The 22051-nt window shown below is 38.5% G+C and overlaps 2 protein-coding genes across 2 annotated transcripts; one reads left to right on the top strand and one right to left on the bottom strand.

Moving 5' to 3' along the window:
- Nucleotides 1–8049: 8049 nt before the first annotated feature.
- LOC125490709 lies at nucleotides 8050–11838 on the top strand. Its single transcript, XM_048630765.1, has 2 exons — nucleotides 8050–8283; nucleotides 10404–11838. Exons 1-2 carry the CDS (start codon nucleotides 8079–8081, stop codon nucleotides 11471–11473), a joined length of 1275 nt encoding a protein of 424 aa, XP_048486722.1. The 5' UTR covers nucleotides 8050–8078; the 3' UTR covers nucleotides 11474–11838.
- A 538-nt stretch (nucleotides 11839–12376) lies between these two features.
- LOC125490710 (glutamate-gated chloride channel alpha-like) lies at nucleotides 12377–21775 on the bottom strand. Its single transcript, XM_048630766.1, has 3 exons — nucleotides 21434–21775; nucleotides 19781–19986; nucleotides 12377–12774 (listed from the first exon to the last, which is right to left on the bottom strand). The coding sequence occupies exons 1-3, from the start codon at nucleotides 21468–21470 to the stop codon at nucleotides 12598–12600; spliced, it is 420 nt and encodes a 139-aa protein (XP_048486723.1). The 5' UTR covers nucleotides 21471–21775; the 3' UTR covers nucleotides 12377–12597.
- Between the last annotated feature and the right edge of the window lie 276 nt (nucleotides 21776–22051).

The following is a 22051-nucleotide window of genomic DNA, read 5'->3' as shown; positions in this document are numbered from 1 at the left end:
TGATGTTTGCTTTAAATGTTTGGCCCACTGGCATTTCAGCTTGAGGTAGATTTTAGAAGCTTGGTTGAGATCTCTTACGAATTACCTTATTTCTGATGTAGTTCTTCAGAGAAACGCCGAGCATAGCTGTTTCTATTGCTCGATAAGCGACTTTAATCCGTTGGAGGAGTCCAACAGTCACAGCCGTTTCTGAACCAGATGTAATCACTGGCAGCGTGCACTGATTGAAGACCTTTGAGTTCAGGCTTTAGAAACGGCCACACGAATGTGTGACGAAGTTTACCATATGCAGGTCAACTTATAGTATGCTTGTCTTCTGCCTAGTTTAATAGTCTGCCCAAGTTAGACAAATTCTTCTTTCTTAAGATAAGATCTTTGGCTTCCCATGCAACTATCACCAGAATTGGTTTAATGTAAGCATTCAATTAAATAAGAGTTATTTCTTAAGGGCCCGTACAGGGTGACGTGCCGCGCCAATTTTGGGTTTTCAATGCTCTTCACACAGCACACGCAGTGACACGCACACATGTAAGTTTGCACAGTGGGTCGATAAACTTTTACTCGCCAACTTTATTGACAATTATTTTCAAGTAGTGATTTGAGGGTAAGTTTAATTTTTAATTACACTGGTAAGCACCAGGAAAGAGTAGAAATTAATAGGGGTGCCACTTTTCTCCATACTCGGAACCCGATTAGATTTCTAAACAAATGTGGTATTTACTTGTAGAAAGGTAACTACAGGTATTAAAGTGTAGATAATAAGTTATACTAAGGGTATACTAAGCCGAAAGGGGATGACTCAAGGGGTCATTCTGAACAACTTTAGTTCTACGAGTTTTGAAAAAACGCGAAAAAAAAAATTCGTTTTCCATGATAAAAAGTCACGTGTCAACAAAGTTTCTATGATAAAGGTTTTTTTTGGTTAATTTTTAAAACTCGTAGAACAAAAGTTCAGAATCAGTCTCACTTGTTTTAACCCGACTGCCGAAGGAGGAGAGTAATGTTTTTTGATTGTATGTATGTATGTTTGTAAGTATATTTTTTGGTGGCAGAATAATATTTTTTCATATTTTTAGAGTTTCGTACCTCAAAAGGAAAAAAGCAACCGTTATAAGATCTCTTTGTTGTCCGTCTGTCTGACTGACTGTCTGTCACTGCCCTTTTTCTCAGAAACGGGTAAAGATATCAAGCTGATATTTCGCATAGATATGAGGAGTACCCAAAAAAAATTGGGGCACTCCCTCTCCCATACAAGTAAATTGGGGCTGATATTTTTTCCGGTTATTTTGATGGTGTAGGTAGGGTATCGTTGAATAGGTCTTTTAATATAATAGGTATAAAAAAAGGTTAAAATATAATTATTTGGCTTTTACCCTTAAATTTGGGGACCACACCATAGACAAATCCTAATTTAAAAAATGATTTCAATAGATGGCGTGATTTTATGTTGGGTAACTCAGAATAAGAAGTGATGATATCTCAGAATAATAATGGTTAATGGTGCTATTCCGCTGAGCACCGAAACCGGTGGGACGCTAATGAAAAGTGGTCATGGAAATGCACCAGGGTAGACCCTGCTCCTAGAACAAGGCATGAGTTTGTGATTTGTGTGCGTGAAAAGCGAGGATGGAAACTTTGAATATTTTCTTGATTTTTTTATTATTGATGCAATAACATATAATTAGTATTATTCTGAGTTACCCACCGAAGTCACCCCGTGGCAGGTTGACTAGATAGGTACTTTTGCAAATTACGCCATATATCGTTGTTTTTATTAGTGGCTACTGTCTATAGAAGATATTCCGTCATTGACAATTTTACGTTACGAATGAATTTAGTAAACCCAGTAAACCTAACTAATCCAGAGGAAACCTAAAATATCTTTCTCTCTCTCTTTGAAAAACATACTTAATAGCCCAAACTCGATTCTATTCTATTCTCTGTGGGGGTGTAAGTACCTGCACCTGGCTCTCTCGAGTGGAACCTTTGTGCATATCCCCAAGGTCTAAACTGCCTTCCTAAGCTTGAACCATTTCCCACCACGCTGGTCCACTGCGGGTTGGTGGGTTCACATATCTAGATGTGCTAAATCTAGATATGCAGGTTTCCTCACGATGTTTTCCTTCACCGTTAGAGCGATGGTATACATTGTACTTAAGTTAAAATAACTCATTGGTACATGTCAGCGCCGTGATTCGAACCCGCATCTCTTGCGTGAGAAGCGGGCGCTTACCCGACTGAGCTACCACCGCGCCCAAACTCGATGCTTTTAGCTATTAAATCTTTGAAATAAAATTCAGTCACCTCCGTGTTACTGCCCTCATCAGATCCTCACGAGACCATGCCTCAACCAGCACCATGAGACTGTGTTTTTGAATCCTAACCTAATCTTCCTACTATATTATCATCACTTAGATCCATTCACTATATTCCTGCTCCTCATCCCAGGGCCGTGGGGAGGCACGTCAGCTTTTTAAAGACATCAGCAGCAGACTAATAGAAGTCTCAAGGGACCCTAGGGCTGGCACTTACCTATCACAAAGGCTAAGCATCGCTATTAATATATAGCGGGGTAACGCGGCCAGCGTCTTGGGTACCCTACCCGACAGTGGCAGCGATCTGGCCAGCATCTTCTTTTTAGTTTAATTTTAATTTTATATTAGTGAGTTTTAGTTAGGCATTAATAATTATAATTTAATCAAGAAGTACCATGGACTTAACTAATAAAAAACATTATCATTTAATTTATTGAATATAGTATAAGAATTATGCTTCCTCAATTTCAAATCAAATTATGTTGGTGTCATAAAAGTTGAAAAAGTGCAATGACAACCAATGTGCAGTGATTTTGTGTCTGTACACAATTAGATCGCGAGCTGTCAGTGCCGCCTAAACCGACGTGACCCTTCTTTGGAGGCCACCGGCCGACTGAGTCAAACGTCGCTTGTGTTTATGATTTTAGGGCGTCTTGCATAACAAAGTTAATCAAAATTAAATCTATGACCTCTTGCTCTGACATTATACTGTCAGAGCAAGAGACAAACTATTTAATTTTATTTAACTTTGTTATGCAAGTCACCCTTATAACACAGAAAGCCGCCATAGATATTTGTATGAAGATTTGAGGGAAAAAAATTGCTCAAGTTTGGGATTAATTTACACAAAATAGGTGTGTGTTTATTAAAAAACAAGGTATTTAGCGCCTAGTCCAAGCATTTATCTTTATAATTTGATAAAAATCATATGAAAATTCTTGATAATTACGACACAGTTGTTACAATACGGGAGTGTGATTTACTGGTTTTTTGTAATTAATTTACAGTTATCCATAAGCATTTACTTAAATTCGAATGATTCAGCACCTAGCTAGACTCTTCGGCTATCTGTGTGATTTTTTTCAAGGCTGTAGAGCATCATTTACTACATAATTCTATGACAATGCCAACCCTCGATTGCCTATTGCCGACCCTTAAATACATATTACAGTGCACTTCTGTTCAGTTTTGGCGATATTAAATCCCTCTGTTGAACTACTCTTTGCAATTCAGTCTTGATTTGTGGTCCTAGACAAGCACACAGTCGATGCTATGCCAGTAGCGGCGTTTTACAGATACCTCAACACATCGATATAGCGACATTCAATTTGACATCTCTGCAAGGTTTCCAGAAGTGTCCACGTCTCGATGAAATATGCAAAGCTTTTGGTCAACCAAGGCCACCAAGTTTAATTGTAATCTTTGGTCTTCTGAATAATCTGCCTGAGGTTGGAAATAGTGCTGCACCGACGGTACGTCCTGACCGTACCATCTGAATGTCAGCGCTTACCGTCGCGTCGGTTGCAAAATGCATTCAGTGCTTCGCTGACGGCAAACTGCGATACGTGTTGAATCCATGCGGTCAGTCACGCGGTCGGTGGCTCCGTCAGCGAAGCACTGAAAGCGTCCCTACAAGCTCATAGCTCATCGGCGACCGACGTACGCTGACCGACGAGTCCGACCGCCGGCTGCACCGACGTGTCACACGAAATCACGCGCGTACCGTCAGCGTAGCTGCACTCATAGACTTGCATAGATATAGCTACGTCAAACGACGGTCAGCGCTGACCATCGGTCGAGCACTATTTCAAGCCTTACTGTTTGATGATCTATGGTGATTAAGAATTTTTATTTTAAATTACTTAGAACGGTTACCATTGTTGAAAAAATACCACGATACTCTCGTATGATGCCTCCGGTGTTAGGTATACCAGTACAAGCAATTAACCGACTTGCACTACTTCTTGAGCTGTCCGAGGCTTCAAGACTAGTAATACCTTCAGGTTTCAGAAGCTATGAGGTAATGCTGCCTGCACCAGGTTTTTTTTAATTTATAGCTGCTCAAGGGCTATTCAAATCTTGTCCTTAGTTTTCAACTCCGTCTGGTGGTTCTCACATGCTTCTTCTTCTTCTTCAATCCCGCTACTCCTCCGAGGAGTCTGGGGCTGACACCAGGCGCTTCCATCCTTCTGTGTCGTGGGCCAGCAAGTTGAGCTCTGGCCACGACTTCCCTTTCTCTTGGGCCTCGCTGAATATGGACCGCTTCCAGGTATGAGCTGGTCGACCGGGTCGCCTTGAACCGCCCTGGGGTTTCCATTGGAGGGCCACTTTCGGGATATGATCATCAGGTCTTCTCAGTGTGTGGCCCAGCCATCGCCATTTTCGCTCTTGGACGTCTATGTCTATAGGCTTTTGGTTTGTAACCTTCCATAGCTCGATATTGGTGATGGTGTTCGGCCAGTGTCTTCGTATGATACTTCGTAGACAGTTTTTGACGATCTCCCATGCTGCTGAACGAATACTTTCACCCGCGATTTAGCTCTATAGCTTCTTCTATTACTAGTGTATTGTAGCAACGAAGGTCTTTTCGTATCAGCTTCTTTATACGCTTGGTGAGGGCCTGTTATTCTGACGAAATGTTACTCACAATTTGCTCTCATAGTTTGTAATTATCTATTATGGAAAGCAATAAATAATAAAATTGTTTTGTATCATTCTTCGCTACGGCTTAAGAAACTATGCACTCTACTAAGTTCCTAATAATTTCATTGAAAGAGTACATTTTATTTAGATAATCAAAAGGTTTTAATGCTGTTTTTTTGTAATTAAGTCTTAAAATATCAAATATTGTTCTAAAAGTGAGATTTCTCGTTTTTAAAATTCGTGTTTAATCAATAAAAGGACCGATTTTCCATAGAAAAAAATATATCAAACGCTTTGTATTATTTAATTTTCCATAAAAGAAGATAAACCGTATGTATTATCTCGACATATAACAAATTACCAGCAAGTATGTAAGCAAAAAAACGGGCTATACGGTCATAAATATGAAAATCGAAAATTTTGACAGGCAAGACCGTATTATCTTCGGACCGCCTCAGAAAAACACTTGTAGATATAAAATGAAATGACTTAGGCTCAATTGAACTATATGTTTTTATTGGCAAAGAGTTAATCTACCAATCACAAAAGAAATATATTTATTTAATTTATTATTCTTTAAATTATGAGACACCAAACTTTCAAAACGCGATATCTCGAAACTACGTTTTTCAAGATATGACGGTTCGGATTGTCATGTGCGATTTGTCGAGACGTTTCTTTTGCACTGTCATTCCTCCACATCTTGTTCAACTTACATTTTTTTCTAGGCTTCAATTACCATAAAACTGCAGATCCCTAACCACTCACCTTAAAAGCGTCCATATCTTGCGCCAGGTCCTCATCAGAATATCCCTTCATGGCCTTCGTGGCCACAGGGCCCATGTAGTTGTTGACCACAGCGAACTCGAACAGAGACAGGAACACAAACACTGAGCAAGATGACATCCACACGTCTATGGCCTTCACATACGACACTGGCGGCAGGTTCTGCTGTGACTGCGTGTTTTGGGTTGCTGGGGAAGGAATGAAACTGGGTGTTAATGTTCATTGTAGTGTTAGTAATATGAGGGAAAAGCCGAATGTCGATAATGACTGTCGATGATAAATTAACTGTGACATTTTTTTCAAATGTGATACCTACGTAGTTTTATATTATAATTTTAATTCAATATTTACCTATATGTAATTTTTATGTGATATAATTTTTATTCGTTATATTTAGTATGTGTAAGTACTTATTTGATTTATAGCAGTGTTTAATTTTAAGATTTAGATTTAAGATTACATTTCAATTTTAATTGTTACTGAATAAATAATAAATATACAATACAAATACAATACAATGATTGCCATCTCGTTTTGAGCATGTCCCAAGGACTGGGGAAGTTTCTACGATAAATGTTTACAGTGAATTCCTGTAGATGGCGTTAGTTGGTGCGTTCTACATCGCGGGATGGTTGTGTTTCGCCTTTATTAGTTAGCCATCATCATTTTCATAGAAATCTAAAATGAGTCAGACCAAATTATTCATGATATTTTTGAAATGAGTCACTTCATTTAAGTGATTCATGATAATCTATAATAGATAATAGTAATAGGTACCCATCCCTCGATTCCCTCGTACGTTTCACACCTATGTTACATTTTCACCATTGTTGCCATTTTTGGTTAATTTTATTTATATATGTTACTGTAAAAGCCCGAACAACGGTAAATCCTAAGATTTACGCGTAAAACCTAAGATTTACCGACTCTTAATGGTAAAAGCCCGAAAGATTTTGCGATTCGCACTTTTACCACTATTCACTTGGTAAATCTTAGGATTTACATTAAGGCACGGTAAATGTTGAAAAAGCCAGGTTATAACTTATAACCTCCGTACTCGAACAAAGCGTCCGTAGCCGAGCAGGCTTCAGTGATCGTAACTGATCACTGAGGTTTAGCAACAACCAGCATGGTCAGCCATTGGATGGGTGACCGATTTCAAGTGGTTCTTTTCTGGATGCTTTCGTGCTTCGGACGGCACGTTAAGCCGTGGGTCCCGGTTGCTGCTTCGGCAGCAGTCGTTAAGCCTAGTCAGAGGCCTTCGGGCGGCTTGAAAACGTCTGACAGTAAGGTTGCCCACTTACCCGACAACTCGCTCAGCACAAGCTTGCTTGTGTTGGGGTCCACCAACCCGCACTAGGCCAGCGTGGTGGACTAGATCGAAACCCTTCCTTCATTGGAAGGAGACCCGTGCCCCAGCAGTGGGGACGTAATGAGCCGTGATGATGATGATAACTTATAACTAACCGAAGTTAAGAAATATTTATTATTGCAATCTAATTTAGTCGACGTCAACAATAATAATACGTGAAAACTATTTTACTTCCGGTTTCCGTGTTTAAATTATCGTTCAGTGAATGAGTGAAAATAAAGTTATTTTCCAATAATCCAGCATTCAATGATAATTCGCATCTATTACTATACACATAAATACCATAATCCGGTGCATTACATCGCCCAAAAGTTGATGAATGACCTTGACCTCCAATTTCTTTTCGACAAGTGGTTATTGGGTTGAAATAAATGAATAGGTAATAATTAATCTTTGTTTTATTCCCAAAACCAACTTTTACTAGGTGTCAGTGGTAAAACCTAGCATTTACCAAATTCTGATGGTAAAAGCCCAAAAAAAATGACCCATTTTCACAAATCCTTACATTTACCAACTCATGTTGGTAAATCCTACGATTTACTGGTAAATCCTAGGATTTACCGTTGTTCGGGCTTTTACAGTAACATATACATATATATTATTTTATCTTTATCTATATAGAGATAAACTTTATATATTATGTATGATGCGTTACAACGGTCTCCCGTGACCGGTATTTGTTTCATGCAATTTCATTGATACAACATTATAGTTCATAAAAAATATTTTTTTATGATAGCGAACAAGTGCCAGTGTCGTCGTCTGAACTACAATGTAGTATTAGAGCAAGAGCACACGATCGATGCGTTGCGGCGGCGGCGCCGGCGGTGCGGTGTCCTTCCTCGTGACGCAAAAGAACTGAGCGGTGCCGGTCCGACATCGCAACGCATTCAATATAGAGACGTTTGGGGTGTTAGAGTTCCCAAACGGGCAAGACGGCTAGTGCTTGTAAGGACAAGTTTATGGAGCTGAGAAAGTCGTATAGGAAGCTGAAGACTATGAAGTCTAGGAATGCTGCGGTGAAAGTTACATGGAAGTACTTCAACAAGTTTGATGACATATACAGGGCGCACGAAAATGGCGCTGAACAACCTATGGAGGTAGAGGGGCTGGATGATTATGAAATGGTAGCCGTCGATGAAGACTTCAGCAAGGAATTACAGGATGGTAAGTCATATTATGCGTATATTTTTTTTCAAAAACTGAATTTGCGGCCGTTACACGGGTTCTTTATCGACGTTGATAAACTACTTTACCGCGCGTTCCACCTATCACATCGCCGTATTTTTGGCAAATGGCGATAGGTATAGTGACGTTTATCTACGTCGATAACGAACCCATATAGTGGCAGCTGACTACAAATTTATCGAATCCGTTTATAATAATTACATACGTATGTTTATCAGAGTATATTTTTTCTTTAGATTCTGAATATTCAGAGTTATTTAATAATTAATATTTCATATAGCTCCCTTGTATTTCAGATAAATCGCATATCTTAGTCATAGAGGTTGAAGAAAGTTGAGCATATAGTTTTAACCCACTTTAATTACTAGCGGTCCTTTAAGGACCCAAACAGATAAAAAAAATATTTCTTAAATGTGGGTAGTTTTTTTTTTCTTTCTTTCATTTCTATTTGTAACCAGTTGATAGTGTGTGCTATTTTTAATATTCGTTGAGACCTAACGAGGTGTTGTGATATTTTGTGAATACTGAAAACTCGAGAATATTTTAGCATGGATAAATAGAGGTATTTAATATTAGTTTATTTACAATAATGTATTCCTTCCTATCTATATACTAAAGATAATACTGTGTACTATTTATCTAACGTAGATTTATATTGAATGAGCAATATTATGAATTCAAATTATATAATTTACTTTTGTGGGTCTTTAGAGGACCGTTAGTAATATCCAGTACCATGTCGTAGTACTATAATAGCATTATGTTTATTTAGTTTTTAGGCGCCGCGAAAGACATTTGAGGTTAAATGAAATATTGGAGGAGCTAGAATGTACCGAGGGTGAGCCATTACCAGACTTCATATCAATTCTACCACCAGAAAATTTCAATGCTGACGTCACAGATGAGGATTCCGGTGACGAAAATCAAGTATTTATGCGGAACCTGACAGGGTCACAACTAAGGGTGCAAGCAATTGTTCATTATAATGAGCCTGACATTTCAGAATCTGATGATGACGAGGATTCCTTGTCATTTTGCAGACCTAGCAAGCTACGTCGGATTGGCGCAGAACAGGATGTTTTGAATATGCCCAGTACATCTCACCAGCCACCAACTCAACTAACAAAGAGGAGGAAGATAGCAGCATCTGATCAGGAAAATCAGCCCAATATTCCAACTCCACCAATCCCTGAAAAACCAGTCGTATCAAAGACTAAAAGCTATAATTATGTGGACCAGTCGTGGTATACACCCTATTCAAAGGCCCGAATTTCGTAAATTACGCAACCATCCAGTAGAAAGGGTTGCAGATCTTCAAAAGGCCTTCATGAAGAATGAAGATATGATCATATAGATCATATAATTATATATGACACAGATCGGCACAGATGCAAGATTTGCCATATAAAAGCAAATTTTATTTGCAAAAAATGTAAAGTGTATCTACACCCTAAAATTTGCTTCGAAAAATACCACACTAGTGATGATTGATGGATAATGTTACTGTTTTTTTTTATATATTAAGTTGATAATTAATAAATCATGTTAAATTTGCAATAATATTTGTTTAGTTTCTACTCAAACAACGTAAAATGCCATTTCCTATAAAACCCGCATTAGTATACCTAATAGTAGTGGATATTACTAGCGGTCCTTTAAAGGACCACTCATTTTCCGCTTTTCCAGGACAGTTACATTTTTTTTCATATTTTTCTTATGTTTCATATTCGTATATAAACTCAATATATAAAAATTGTAATGAACAAACAACTTTTTTTTTCTCGTAACAAGTGGGTTAATAACACTTAGCGCCATAAAGTTGGTTTTTATTCATTCTTTAGTTTGGTTTTTGTTTTGTACCTTACCTTTTCCCATAGGAAATATTTACTGAGGTAATACATGTAAGTGTAATTAATATAGATCAAAACGTACGCAGGTAAATACGAATATGACTTGAGTGTAGTTTCCTTACTATTACTAACATTACATGTTTTTGAGTGAAATAGTGTGCTAGTTTTTCATTTTTAACGTCAGTAATTAAATTTCTTCCTAATTAATGGAACATTATTTTCTAAAACAAAATGTGTCTCCGTTTACAGATGACGACATCCAATGTATCTTCGTAATACCGGAAGGGCAAGACATCAATGATTTTAGCAACGCACAAATGACAACCCAAGATGCAACGCAAGAAAATGGCGTAGAAACAGAGGCAGTCACAGAAACAGACAAACAGACAGATACACAACAAACAGAACCTCCAAAGAAAACTCTGACAACTTGGACAAAGAAGAGCAAAAAACGCATGTTGCTATTACATTATAACTATCTTAAATCTCACAAGGGACAAGAAATAATACCGTCTGATATGTGGAAAGAAATAGCTGAACAACTAACTGATAAGACCCCTTTATCCTGCAGAAAAATGTTCGCCAAACTAAAGGCAAACCGACTAGAAGCGAAGGATGAAGACGTCAAAAAGAAAACCCCATACTTTGCAATACTAGAAAAAATACTAGCTCTAAAACCTAAATTCAGGAAAAAAGCTCAAGAAAACGATAGTTTGAAGAAAGGTGAGAAGGTTTATAAAGATGTTCCGATGCCGAGTGAGAAAGTGCAGCAAGCTTTAGAGTTTTACTTGGAGAATATCGAAGAATTCGTTAGTCCCAGGTTCGAGAAGAAATACGCGTGGTCCAACCTTTCGAAAGCCGTTGGCGAGCCCGTCAGTAAAGTCTTTAATAAAGTTAATTACTTAAAAAACCACAGTAATAACACTGAGGAGCAAGATTCTCCGTACAAGAACTTGTTGCAACAGATTTCAGCTAAAGAAACTGTTATAAAACTGGACGCAAGCGAAGGAAAATCCGTATTAGAACAAGACATGGATGACTTGGCAGCATGGAGCGACGACGAAATCGAGCAACTTCTCATCTGGTACTTAGCTAACCTGGACAAGTTTAATAATCCCAAATACGTGCGCAAATACTTGTGGTTGGAGTCCTCCAATATTTTGGCTAAGAGTCCTTTGGCGTGTTCTAAGAAGATGAATGAGATTAGGACTGAATACAGGAATATGGTGCGTGAGGGGCCGGAACAGCTCAGCAGCTGGAGGTTCTATGAGCTGTGCCAGAAGATCTACGGGACGGGCAAGCAAAAGACGCAAGAATAGGTATCTAAAATTGTTAGTTAGAACCTTCTTAGTTGACGTCCTTGTCGTACCAAACCAGAAGGGCTAGCACGGGGCGCAAGATGCGCACGTCAAGACGTGAGTTTTCCGTCGCACTCGTTCTCAAAGTCGCGTGATGTGAATGAACGCGATGAAAAAATTTCCACATCTTGGTTTCTTGCGCCCCGTGATAGGCCTTCTGGAGTAGACATCCAAATGACATGTGTAATCATACTTATATTTATGTAGACAGGCCTAACAAAATCCTCCTGGCATAATATGCTGGCTTGATATTTTACCGAGAAAGGTATATTTTTACATTTACTTATTTAATTCAGTAGTCATACCACGAATAATTTAACACGACTTGTCGTCTTGTCGATACGTTGCGATACTGAAATGATGTGAACTGCTTGTCAAATTTTTAATATTTTAAAATTATTCAGTCATACGGCCACGTACCAATAGATTACACATACTTACTGGCACATTTTAAAATCATAATGTACTTAAAAACTTGCATAAATACCAGTAAGGGGTTTTTGATCCTTTTTGTAAGTAAACGCCTTTTGACATTTTCTTCTATAAATTAAAATACCTCAATTTATGCCTTAGATAAAGCAATAACACTTTAATTATGATTTATACATGGTGTTATATTACATTATTTCTAGTGAAAAGTGCATAATATTATGCAGATAGAGGAATAGATAAAAATAATTATGCGCTGACAAATATTACTGTAGGTAATGAAGCCTACCTTTACTGGACAAAATATTGTACATATTTAGATCTTTTTTTACCTTCTGGGTTAGATAAATATTTTATTTCATGGGTAAAATAAAAAACTTTTTACATTGTAAGTGACTTAGAGGTATATTATCTTATTTTAAATAAAGAGAACTGAATGTGTCGTAGCATTTTATTTAATTTTAATTTAATAATAACATACCATAATAGTAAAGATGAACCGTTACTAAATTAAAATATTCTTAATTAGGAAACTAGCCTATTAATTAATTAAACACTACTAAAATTCTTATGCTGAACACTTTAATTATAACGTAATACACCCAAAAACAATGTGAACAATTTTGTACTTTAACCCTTACCTCCTAAAGACTATTCTACAAAAACGTAGACCAATATACAACGTTGAGTATGAAGAATGAGAAAGGAAAGAAAAAACGAGAGAATCGGTCTATATAGACAGCAGTCTCCCTGCCGTTGCAAAATGTGTCGTATTGCGGTACAATAGAGGCGGATGTGCTGGCTCGCGGATCCACTGAGTTTGGGAATATGTGCTGAAAAAGAGAGAAGTATGGTTAGGGACTTGGGAAAATGACTCGGAAAATGTAGTGCTGTTGAGTATGAAGTTTTACTAGCGCCATCTATAATCGGTTTTTGTCTATGGTTCAAAATCTCTCATTAAACTGCCTTTATCAGATTTTTTAAAATTGTTTTACAAGTTTCTATCGGGTAAGTAGGTATAAGGCCGGCTGCAGAGCTTCACCGACCGTCAGTGCGTACCATCGGCCTGAGCCCGCAGCATAAATGTTCGTCAAAGTCAAATATTTTTATTCATCGTATACCTAAATATCAAATAATATCATCATCATCATCAGCCAATAATCATCCACTGCTGGACATAGGCCTCTCCCAAGGAGCGCCACAAGACTCGGTCCTCGGCCTTCCTCATCCAACCACTACCCGCCACCCGCCTAAGGTCGTCAGTAATAATAATAATAATAATAATAAATAATTTATTGATCCAAAAACATGTAAAAAATATACATCGAGTGAACACTATAAATATGGTAAACCTTGCCACCTAAACTAGGTTTAAGGCCTGTAATATAGGTGACAAGCTCTTCCGTTAAATCTAAGTAAGAGCATGTGAATGTATACAATTTTACAGACAAAAGTATTGACAAAAACAAGAACATTTTAAAAATAACATGCAAACTTAACTAACTATAAAATCTTTTGAAAAACAATTTTGAAAGTTATATATGTAATATATGTATGTATATAATCACTAAGATTATTTATTTTTATATGTATGTAGGTATCTAGTTCGTAGACTAAATTTATAAGCAATAGCAGTTATACCTCACAGATAATTAATTTTTGTTACAGTATTTTCATTATAGAAGGAACTACATTATCCCCGAAGGGGTGATATTAATATTTTTTCTGTCTCTTCATAATTAAGTGGTTTGAGCCAGTTTAAAAGTATTCGCTTGATTTCAAATTTATTTAGAGCATGAATATTATATAATTTGTTAGCAACATTATAAAGAAATCCACCAAGGTAGGTCTCTAATCTGTTTATGAAACAAGTCTTAAAGCCTTCAGTTTTAGAGATATTATGGGAACGACGGGTCGCGATGGTGGCACAGGAGGGAGAATAATGCGTAGACGAATGGTACCGAATTATAGCACACTGGATATATAACTGCCTCACCGTAAGTACACCGCACTCTCTGAATAGGTCGGAAGTTGGGTATCTGATGGGCTTGAAAGAGCTTACTTTCAGTATTGCTCTTTGAGCGCGCTCAAGTGGTAGCAAGTACGTTTTGAACGTACCTCCCCAAGAATTAATGCAATACGTAAGTATTGATTGGCAAAGCGTAAAATATACCATTTTAAGGAGACAAGGGTTAGCTACATGGCGTAAAGTGCTAAAAATTGCCATCAGTCTTCTTATTCTTAGGGTAAGGTTGGCAATATGGTACTTAAATGTAAGATTACAGTCGATAACAACACCTAAATACTTTATTTTATCTACACTTTCAAGTAGAGTGCAGTTGCAATCCTGTGAAGCGGATGAAGCATCGCCAGGGCAGATGTGAGCCCGGATTTTGAGGGACTGAATTGATTTCCGAGGTTTGCGAATAGAAAAGGACATATACTTGGTTTTATCTGCATTTAACGTCAAACTATTTATGAGTAACCAATTGTTTATTATGTTAAAACCGATTTGGGCGCAGTTAAAAGTATCGTTCCAGTCGTCCCCTTGAAACAAAAGCGCTGTGTCATCGGCAAAGGTAACGATTTTACCTTTAAGCAAATCTATGCTACACAGCTCATTTATGTATAGCAAAAAGAGAGTTGGCCCAAGGATGCTACCCTGTGGGACACCATAAGTAACAGGTAATGGATCGCTAATGTAATTTCCCACCCTAACAACTTGAACCCTGTCTGTAAGATAGTCTCTGAACAAGTCTAGAGGGACACCACGAACTCCAACGCTTTCAAGCTTGCACAATAACTTCGGAACCGATACCGTGTCGAAAGCTTTTGCCAAGTCTAGAAATATTCCTAAGCATTTCTTCCCTTTGTCTAAATTTGTAGCAACAAAGTTAGTCAGCTGCGACACTGCATCGGCCGTTGATTTGCCACTTCGGAAGCCGAACTGATTAGGAGACAAAATAGACATTGACTCGAGGTATGAGACAAGACGGTTGTTCAATAGACGTTCCAATATTTTCGATAGCGTAGGCAAGATAGAAATCGGTCTATAGTTATTGATCAGCGTACTGTCACCAGCCTTGTATACAGGTATAATAATTGCCTTTTTAAAAGCGGTGGGAAAAATACCTGTGGTGAGGGCCAGATTGCAGATATGGGTGAGAGGTGATATTAGGTATTCTTTGTTTTGTTTGATGACTTTTGAGGAGATGCCATCCCATCCTACTGAGCCAAGTAATTTAAGGGAATCAATAGTAGCATTTATTTCAAATTGGTCAGTTGGAATCATTGTAAATGAATTTGGAAGCTCCGCTAGTGGAGAATGACGCCGAGGTATATTGAGGTTAGCTATTTTCTCTGCCAGATTTTTACCTACGTTAGCGAAAAAGGAGTTTGTTTTATTTACAGCGACAGTCGGTGAGCTATCCGATTTCAGTATGTCCTGGGCAGAATCCTTTTTAGGTTTACGGTGAGTAATGCTGTTAATAGCTTCCCATGTTTTTTTGATTCCCCAATTGCTAGCACTTTCTAGTTCATTTCGATCATACTGCCTTTTTATTTTTTTTTATTAATTTCCCGCAAAAATTCCTATACCGCGAATAGGTGAGTTTTAAAAGATAATTATTTGGATCCTTCCTAACTTCACTGTGTAACTTGTCTCTATGTTTGACACAACGAAGAAGACCAGGTGTCATCCACTGCTTTAAAACCACTTTTCTTCTAGGTATCTTGACGTAGATAGTATTTTTAGTGACTATATCCGAAATACACCGGACCAGGTAGTCAGTTGCTATGTTGCAGTCGTTAGATTCTAATATTGGACTAAAATTTAAATTTGAGAGATCTTTGCTTATCGCCGGAAAGAAAATTTTGGGTACAGTGGTACATGGTTTGAATTTTTTGAGGTCAGATTTTAGTGAAAATAATATTGAATCATGATCAGTTATAGAGCTCTTTATCACTAAAGTGGTGGTGGCATTATTACTTCTTACGAGCACGTGATCTAAACAGCTGTTAACTCTTGTAGGGATGGTGTGAGAAGGCCAGAAACCTAAAGAATGAGTCATGTTTAAGTACTCCTCAGCATGCCGGTCTGTCGTCATAGGAGTAATATCAATGTTAATATCCCCAACTAATAAAATATTTTTATATCTAAGAAGTGAACCGAGAAGGGAGCTTAGAGAATCTAGGAAATTCTCAATTGACTCGTAAGAAGGTGATCGATATATAGAGACTATTGCAGTAGATTCAATGATTGAAACTAGGCAATTAGCATCTTGGAATTTTGGCTCATAAGATTGACTAGATATATCACTTCTGATGTACACAATGACACCATCATTTTGTAAAATATAGTTGCTAGTTATATAGGTGCAGTAACCGTCAAGTGGAGGGGCAGAATTATTTACCGATAACCAACATTCCGTTAACACAATAATATCCGGTAGTAAGCCAATTCGAGTTAGGAGAGTGGAAAAACTGTGAAAGTTACACCAAGCACTTCTGATATTTTGCGTTATAATAGTTAATGAATTTTCCTGCGATAACATATATTTAGGGCAATCCTCAGCACTACATATCAATGACTCTGGGTTAGAAAGGCTATCCAATATATTAGAATTAAAATTAAAGTTATCATCCATTTGTATATTTGTTAACAGATACTCTAGCAACATTAACCACAGGGGTAAATAACTGTTTTGGGACAGAAAGATTTAACTGACAGAGTAGCCCAATAATAACTGCAGCGTGAGTCATCAGTCGGTTAATACTGCTTTTAAATGAGAGGATTACAATACGAGAGATGCTAAACAAATAAATGCTAAAGTACAAGCTGTTAGGCCTAGCGATCATATCAGAATTCTTTATACCTAAAAATATCAGAGGTTGGATTGCATGCAAGCATAGTTTACAGAATTTAATTTTAACATCATTCAAACAACATACATTTTTTTGAGGGTGTAACAATAACATACAGAAATAAATCATTAACCTAAATAAAATAATTAACCTTTTAGTAGCATGCATTAGGTAGGTAGAGCAAAAATATACTAGTCATTTAGTTAATGAAGTTTCATTCTTCTTTAATTCATCCAAATGCGCTTCACTCCTTATCATTATATGAGGTCTGCCTTCTTCTTTTCGCAAGAACACGCGCCCATTCGACGACCAAGTGTAGGCAAAGTTAAATTTCTTAGCGAATTCACGGGCGCAAAAGAATAAGCGCTTAGTGTTTGCTGATAGGAGTTCAGATGCGAATATCGGCTGTTTATTACCTGCCATTCCTAGGTTAAGAGAGCTCAGTTTGTCAGTGGGATGAGATTTGTTGTAGACTTTTATTCCATCCAGAATTTGAGATTTCTTAAGCGTGTTGCACAGTTCAATGCAAACTGAGGATGATGTTGTCTCCTTTTTAGAAGGTAATCGGTAGACGTCACGGATGTCAATATCTCTAATACTCAGTTCGAGTGAGTCACACAACTTAAGGACGCTATTATATAACTGATCCCTTTTCTCTCCTGGAATTTTGGGGACGTTTCTCAGCTCAACACTTGTTTTAAGAGAAGTAAACTCTACATGTCTACATAATCTAATTTGCTCTCGATTTGCGCGACACTCAGCTCGAGTTTTTTCTTTTCTTGCTCAAGATAAGAGAGTTTAGTTTCTATATTTTTCATGTCTTCACTCAGACCATTCATCGCTTTTTCTATCTCTTTGTTGGTGGTTTGAATGGATTTATTTTGTTCCTGGATGGATATTATACGATCTTCCAACTTATCGAGGCGAAGAGAGTGGTTAGCCATCAGAGTTTTCATGGATGTGAGAAGTTCCTCCTTCAGATTACTCATTTCATCTGCAAAATCAGTGCTATGGGATCTCTGTCGTTTATTCCGCTGAGTTGCAGAGCTTTGTTGTACATTTAATGTACTGGACTCTGATAAATTAATTTGAGTTTTGTCCGGTTTAGCAGCTTTGGACGGCGGCGATCTTTGACATTTTGACATTGTTAATTACAATGTGTGGACAGAAAACTTTGCGCTACCAGGATCACAGCAAATGCAGGAGATCGTCGCTATCGCTCGGGCCGATGACGTGACCGCGATGACGTCAAATAGATCGGTAACAACTCGCGCCCGCTACCAGGGGCGCAGACAGAAGTAGGAGCTGCAGTTAACCGGTACACCGGTGGGCGTGGCTTGGACGTAATGAGCTGTCAATCAACTGTGGTTACTCACGCGCCGCTGCGCCGCTAGACCTCTTCTGGTGTCATGCGCTCCTATTATTACAGCTGATTTAACTTGCACAGAATTACTTTATATTACTTTATATTATTTAAAAAATAAATTCGACACTCTAATTGCACGTTCACACTCGAGAGCGGGCCGGGGGGAAGAGGGTCAGTCCAGCGGGCAGGAGGGCGTCCCACGCTGCGTTTGCCTGTTCGTGGTCTCCACTCGAGAACTCGTCTACCCCAACGGTTATCGGTTCTTCGGCAGATATGACCAGCCCACTGCCACTTCAGCTTGCATATTTTGACAGCTATGTCGGTAACCTTAGTCCTCTGACGGATAACCTCCTTTCTGATACGATCCATCAGAGAAACCCCAAGCATAGCTCTCTCCATAGCACGCTGAGCGACTTTAAATCGGTGGACCAGTCCTACCGTCAGTGTCCACGTCTCTGCACCATACGTCATCACTGGCAGGACGCACTGGTTGAAGACTTTTGTCTTCAGGCTCTGACGAATGGCCGAGGAGAATATGTGACGAAGTTTCCCGAATGCAGCCCAACCCAGTTGGATGCGCCTTGCAGCCTCCTTGTCGAAGTTGCTTCAAAATATTCAGGTCAAACGTTAAGTCCGTGTTGCTATATGGTTGCGAAACGTGGAAGGTAACCAAAGCCATCTCGCACCAGCTTCAAGTCTTCGTGAACCGATGCCTTCGACGCATACTCCGAATATACTGGTCCAATAAAATCTCCAACGACCAACTGAGAGAACGGTGCCACGATACCCTGATCGACCAGCAGATCAAGCGACGCAAGTGGAACTGGATTGGCCACACCCTCCGAAGAAATTCTGACCACATACCCAAACAGGCGATGGATGGGAATCCGCAAGGAAAGAGAAAGCGTGGCCGTCCCAAGCAGACCTGGCGACGCACGGTAGTGGACGAAGCGAAAAAGATCGGGAAGTCTTGGAGTGAAATCAAACGCGAAGCTCAAGACAGGTTGCGATGGAGAGTCACTGTGGACGCCCTCTGCCCCATCCAGGGGACATAGGATACTAAGTCAAGTAAGTCATACCTAAATATAAAAATTTTTGATGAACGTCAATTTTTACAAACTACTCTCCGTTCGGATAGGGGGGGCTCTTTCGTGATTAAAATTCATCGAGTAATTTTGTATGTAAATAATATTTATTAACATATTATGAACAGCGCCCCAGGCGGTTTCATACAAAATTACTCCATGAATTTTACTTCACGTTCACGATGAATTTTTTTGCTACGGGCTCTGAAGATACGCATTGACCGACGGGCAGTTTGCGTATTGGACCCATGCGGTCGGTCGCTCCGTCAGCGAAGCACTGAACGCGTCCTAACTTTTTACATAATGTTTCACATACAAAAACAAAGCAACAGTCCAACCTAATAATTAACTACCACTGTAGGTACCAATGCATAAGGTAACTACTAAACTAATTCAAAATAAGGGCTCAGTCATGGCTCAGTGGTAGAAGTGACGTGTTATTTGTCGAGACGTTTCTTTTGCACTGTCACTCCTCAACATCTTGTTCAACTTAAAAAAAATGTAAGCTTCACCCTTACCACTCACCTTAAAAGCGTCCATATCTTGCGCCAGGTCCTCATCAGAATATCCCTTCATGGCCTTCGTGGCCACAGGGCCCATGTAGTTGTTGACCACAGCGAACTCGAACAGAGACAGGAACACAAACACTGAGCAAGATGACATCCACACGTCTATGGCCTTCACATACGACACTGGAGGCAGGTTCTGCTGTGACTGCGTGTTTTGGGTTGCTGGGGAAGGAATGAAACTGGGTGTTAATGTTCATTGTAGTGTTAGTAATATGAGGGAAAAGCCGAATGTCGATAATGACTGTCGATGATAAATTAACTGTGACATTTTTTTCAAATGTGATACCTACGTAGTTCTATATTATAATTTTAATTCAATATTTACCTATATGTAATTTTTATGTGATATAATTTTTATTTGTTATATTTAGTATGTGTAAGTACTTATTTGATTTATAGCAGTGTTTAATTTTAAGATTTAGATTTAAGATTACATTTCAATTTAAATTGTTACTGAATAAATAATAAATATACAATATAAATACAATACAATGATTGCCATCTCGTTTTGAGCATGTCCCAAGGACTGGGGAAGTTTCTACGATAAATGTTTACAGTGAATTCCTGTAGATGGCGTTAGTTGGTGCGTTCTACATCGCGGGATGGTTGTGTTTCGCCTTTATTAGTTAGCCATCATCATTTTCATAGAAATCTAAAAAGAGTCAGACCAAATTATTCATGATATTTTTGAAATGAGTCACTTCATTTAAGTGATTCATGATAATCTATAATAGATAATAGTAATAGGTACCCATACCTCGATTCCCTCGTACGTTTCACACCTATGTTACATTTTCACCATTGTTGCCATTTTTGGTTAATTTTATTTATATACATATATATTATTCTATCTTTATCTATATAGAGATAAACTTTATATATTATGTATGATGCGCAACGGTCTCCCGTGGCCGGTATTTGTTTCATGCAATTTCATTGATACAACATTATAGTTCATAAAAAATATTTATTTATGATAGCGAACAAGTGCCAGTGTCGTCGTCTGAACTACAATGTAGTATTAGAGCAAGAGCACACGATCGATGCGTTGCGGAGGCGGCGGCGGCGGCGGTGCGGCGGCGTTGCAGCGGCGGTGCGGCGCCGCCGCAACGTTGTTTTGCCGCAGCGGCGTCGCAACGTTGTTATGCCGCCCCGTGTGTCCTTCCTCGTGACGAAAAAGAACTGAGCGGTGCCGCTCCGACATCGCAACGCATTCAATAAAGACGATTGGGGTGTTTTGAGTTCCCAAACGGGCAAGTCGGCTAGTGCTTGCAGGGACAAGTTTATGGAGCTGAGAAAGTCGTATAGGAAGCTGGCGAAGCTGGCTGGAAGCTGAAGACTATGAAGTCTAGGAATGCTGCGGTGAAAGTAGGGTATTCTAAAAATCTTAGTTAGAACCTTCTTAGTTGGTGTCCTTGCCTTACCAAAACTAGCACGAGGCTAGCACGGGGCGCAAGATGGGCCACGTTAAGTCGTGAGTTTTCCGTCGCACTCGTTCTCGAAGTCGCGTGATGTGAATGAACGCGATGAAAAAAAATTCACGTCTTGGTATCTTGCGCCCCGTGCCTTCTGGAGTAGACATCCAAATGAAATGTGAAATCATACTTACATTTATGAAGACAAGCCCAACAAAATCCTCCTGACATAACATGCTGCCTTGATTTTTTACCGACAAAGGTATATTTTTACATTTCCTTATTTAAGTCAGTAGTCATACCATGAATAATTTTAACACGACTTGTCGATACTTTGCGATACTGAAATTAATGAAACGAATACAAATGATGTGAACAGCTTATCAAATAACTTATTGATAACATTTAAAAATTATTCGTCATACGACCACAATAGATTACACATACTTTCTGCACATTTTTATATCATAATAATCTTAAAAACTTGCATAAATACCAGTAAGGGGTTTTTGATCCTTTTTTTAACTAAACGCTTTTTGACATTTTCTTCTATAAATTAAAATACCCCAATTTATACCTTAGATAAAGCAATAACACTTTAATTATGATTTATACATGGTGTTATATTACATTATTGCTAGTGAAAAGCGCCTAATATTAGGCAAATAGAGGAATAGATAAAAATAATTAGGCGCTGACAAATATTACTGTAGGTAATGAAAGCCTAGGTTATACCTTTTTTGGCATAAGATTTTTTTGCCTAATCTCGTATTGCATAGTAACGTTTGGTCAAAGTCTCGTTACGCCGAAAA

Source organism: Plutella xylostella, chromosome 27 (genome assembly GCF_932276165.1).
Source record: "Plutella xylostella chromosome 27, ilPluXylo3.1, whole genome shotgun sequence".
Lineage (NCBI taxonomy): Eukaryota > Metazoa > Arthropoda > Insecta > Lepidoptera > Plutellidae > Plutella > Plutella xylostella.
The sequence above is the reverse complement of the archived record's forward strand: the minus strand, read 5'-3'. Positions and strand labels throughout refer to the sequence as shown.

Coding starts and splice junctions, on each gene's coding strand:
- LOC125490709 (XM_048630765.1), top strand. CDS start 8,079: ATGGAGCTGAGAAAGTCGTATAGGAAGCTGAAGACTATGAAGTCTAGG. Junction 8,284..10,403: donor CAGCAAGGAATTACAGGATG/GTAAGTCATATT, acceptor CTCCGTTTACAG/ATGACGACATCCAATGTATC.
- LOC125490710 (XM_048630766.1), bottom strand. CDS start 21,470: ATGTCAGGAGGATTTTGTTGGGCTTGTCTTCATAAAT. Junction 19,987..21,433: donor TTGGGCTTGTCTTCATAAAT/GTAAGTATGATT, acceptor TTCCTTCCCCAG/CAACCCAAAACACGCAGTCA. Junction 12,775..19,780: donor AAGATATGGACGCTTTTAAG/GTGAGTGGTAAG, acceptor TCTCTTTTTCAG/CACATATTCCCAAACTCAGT.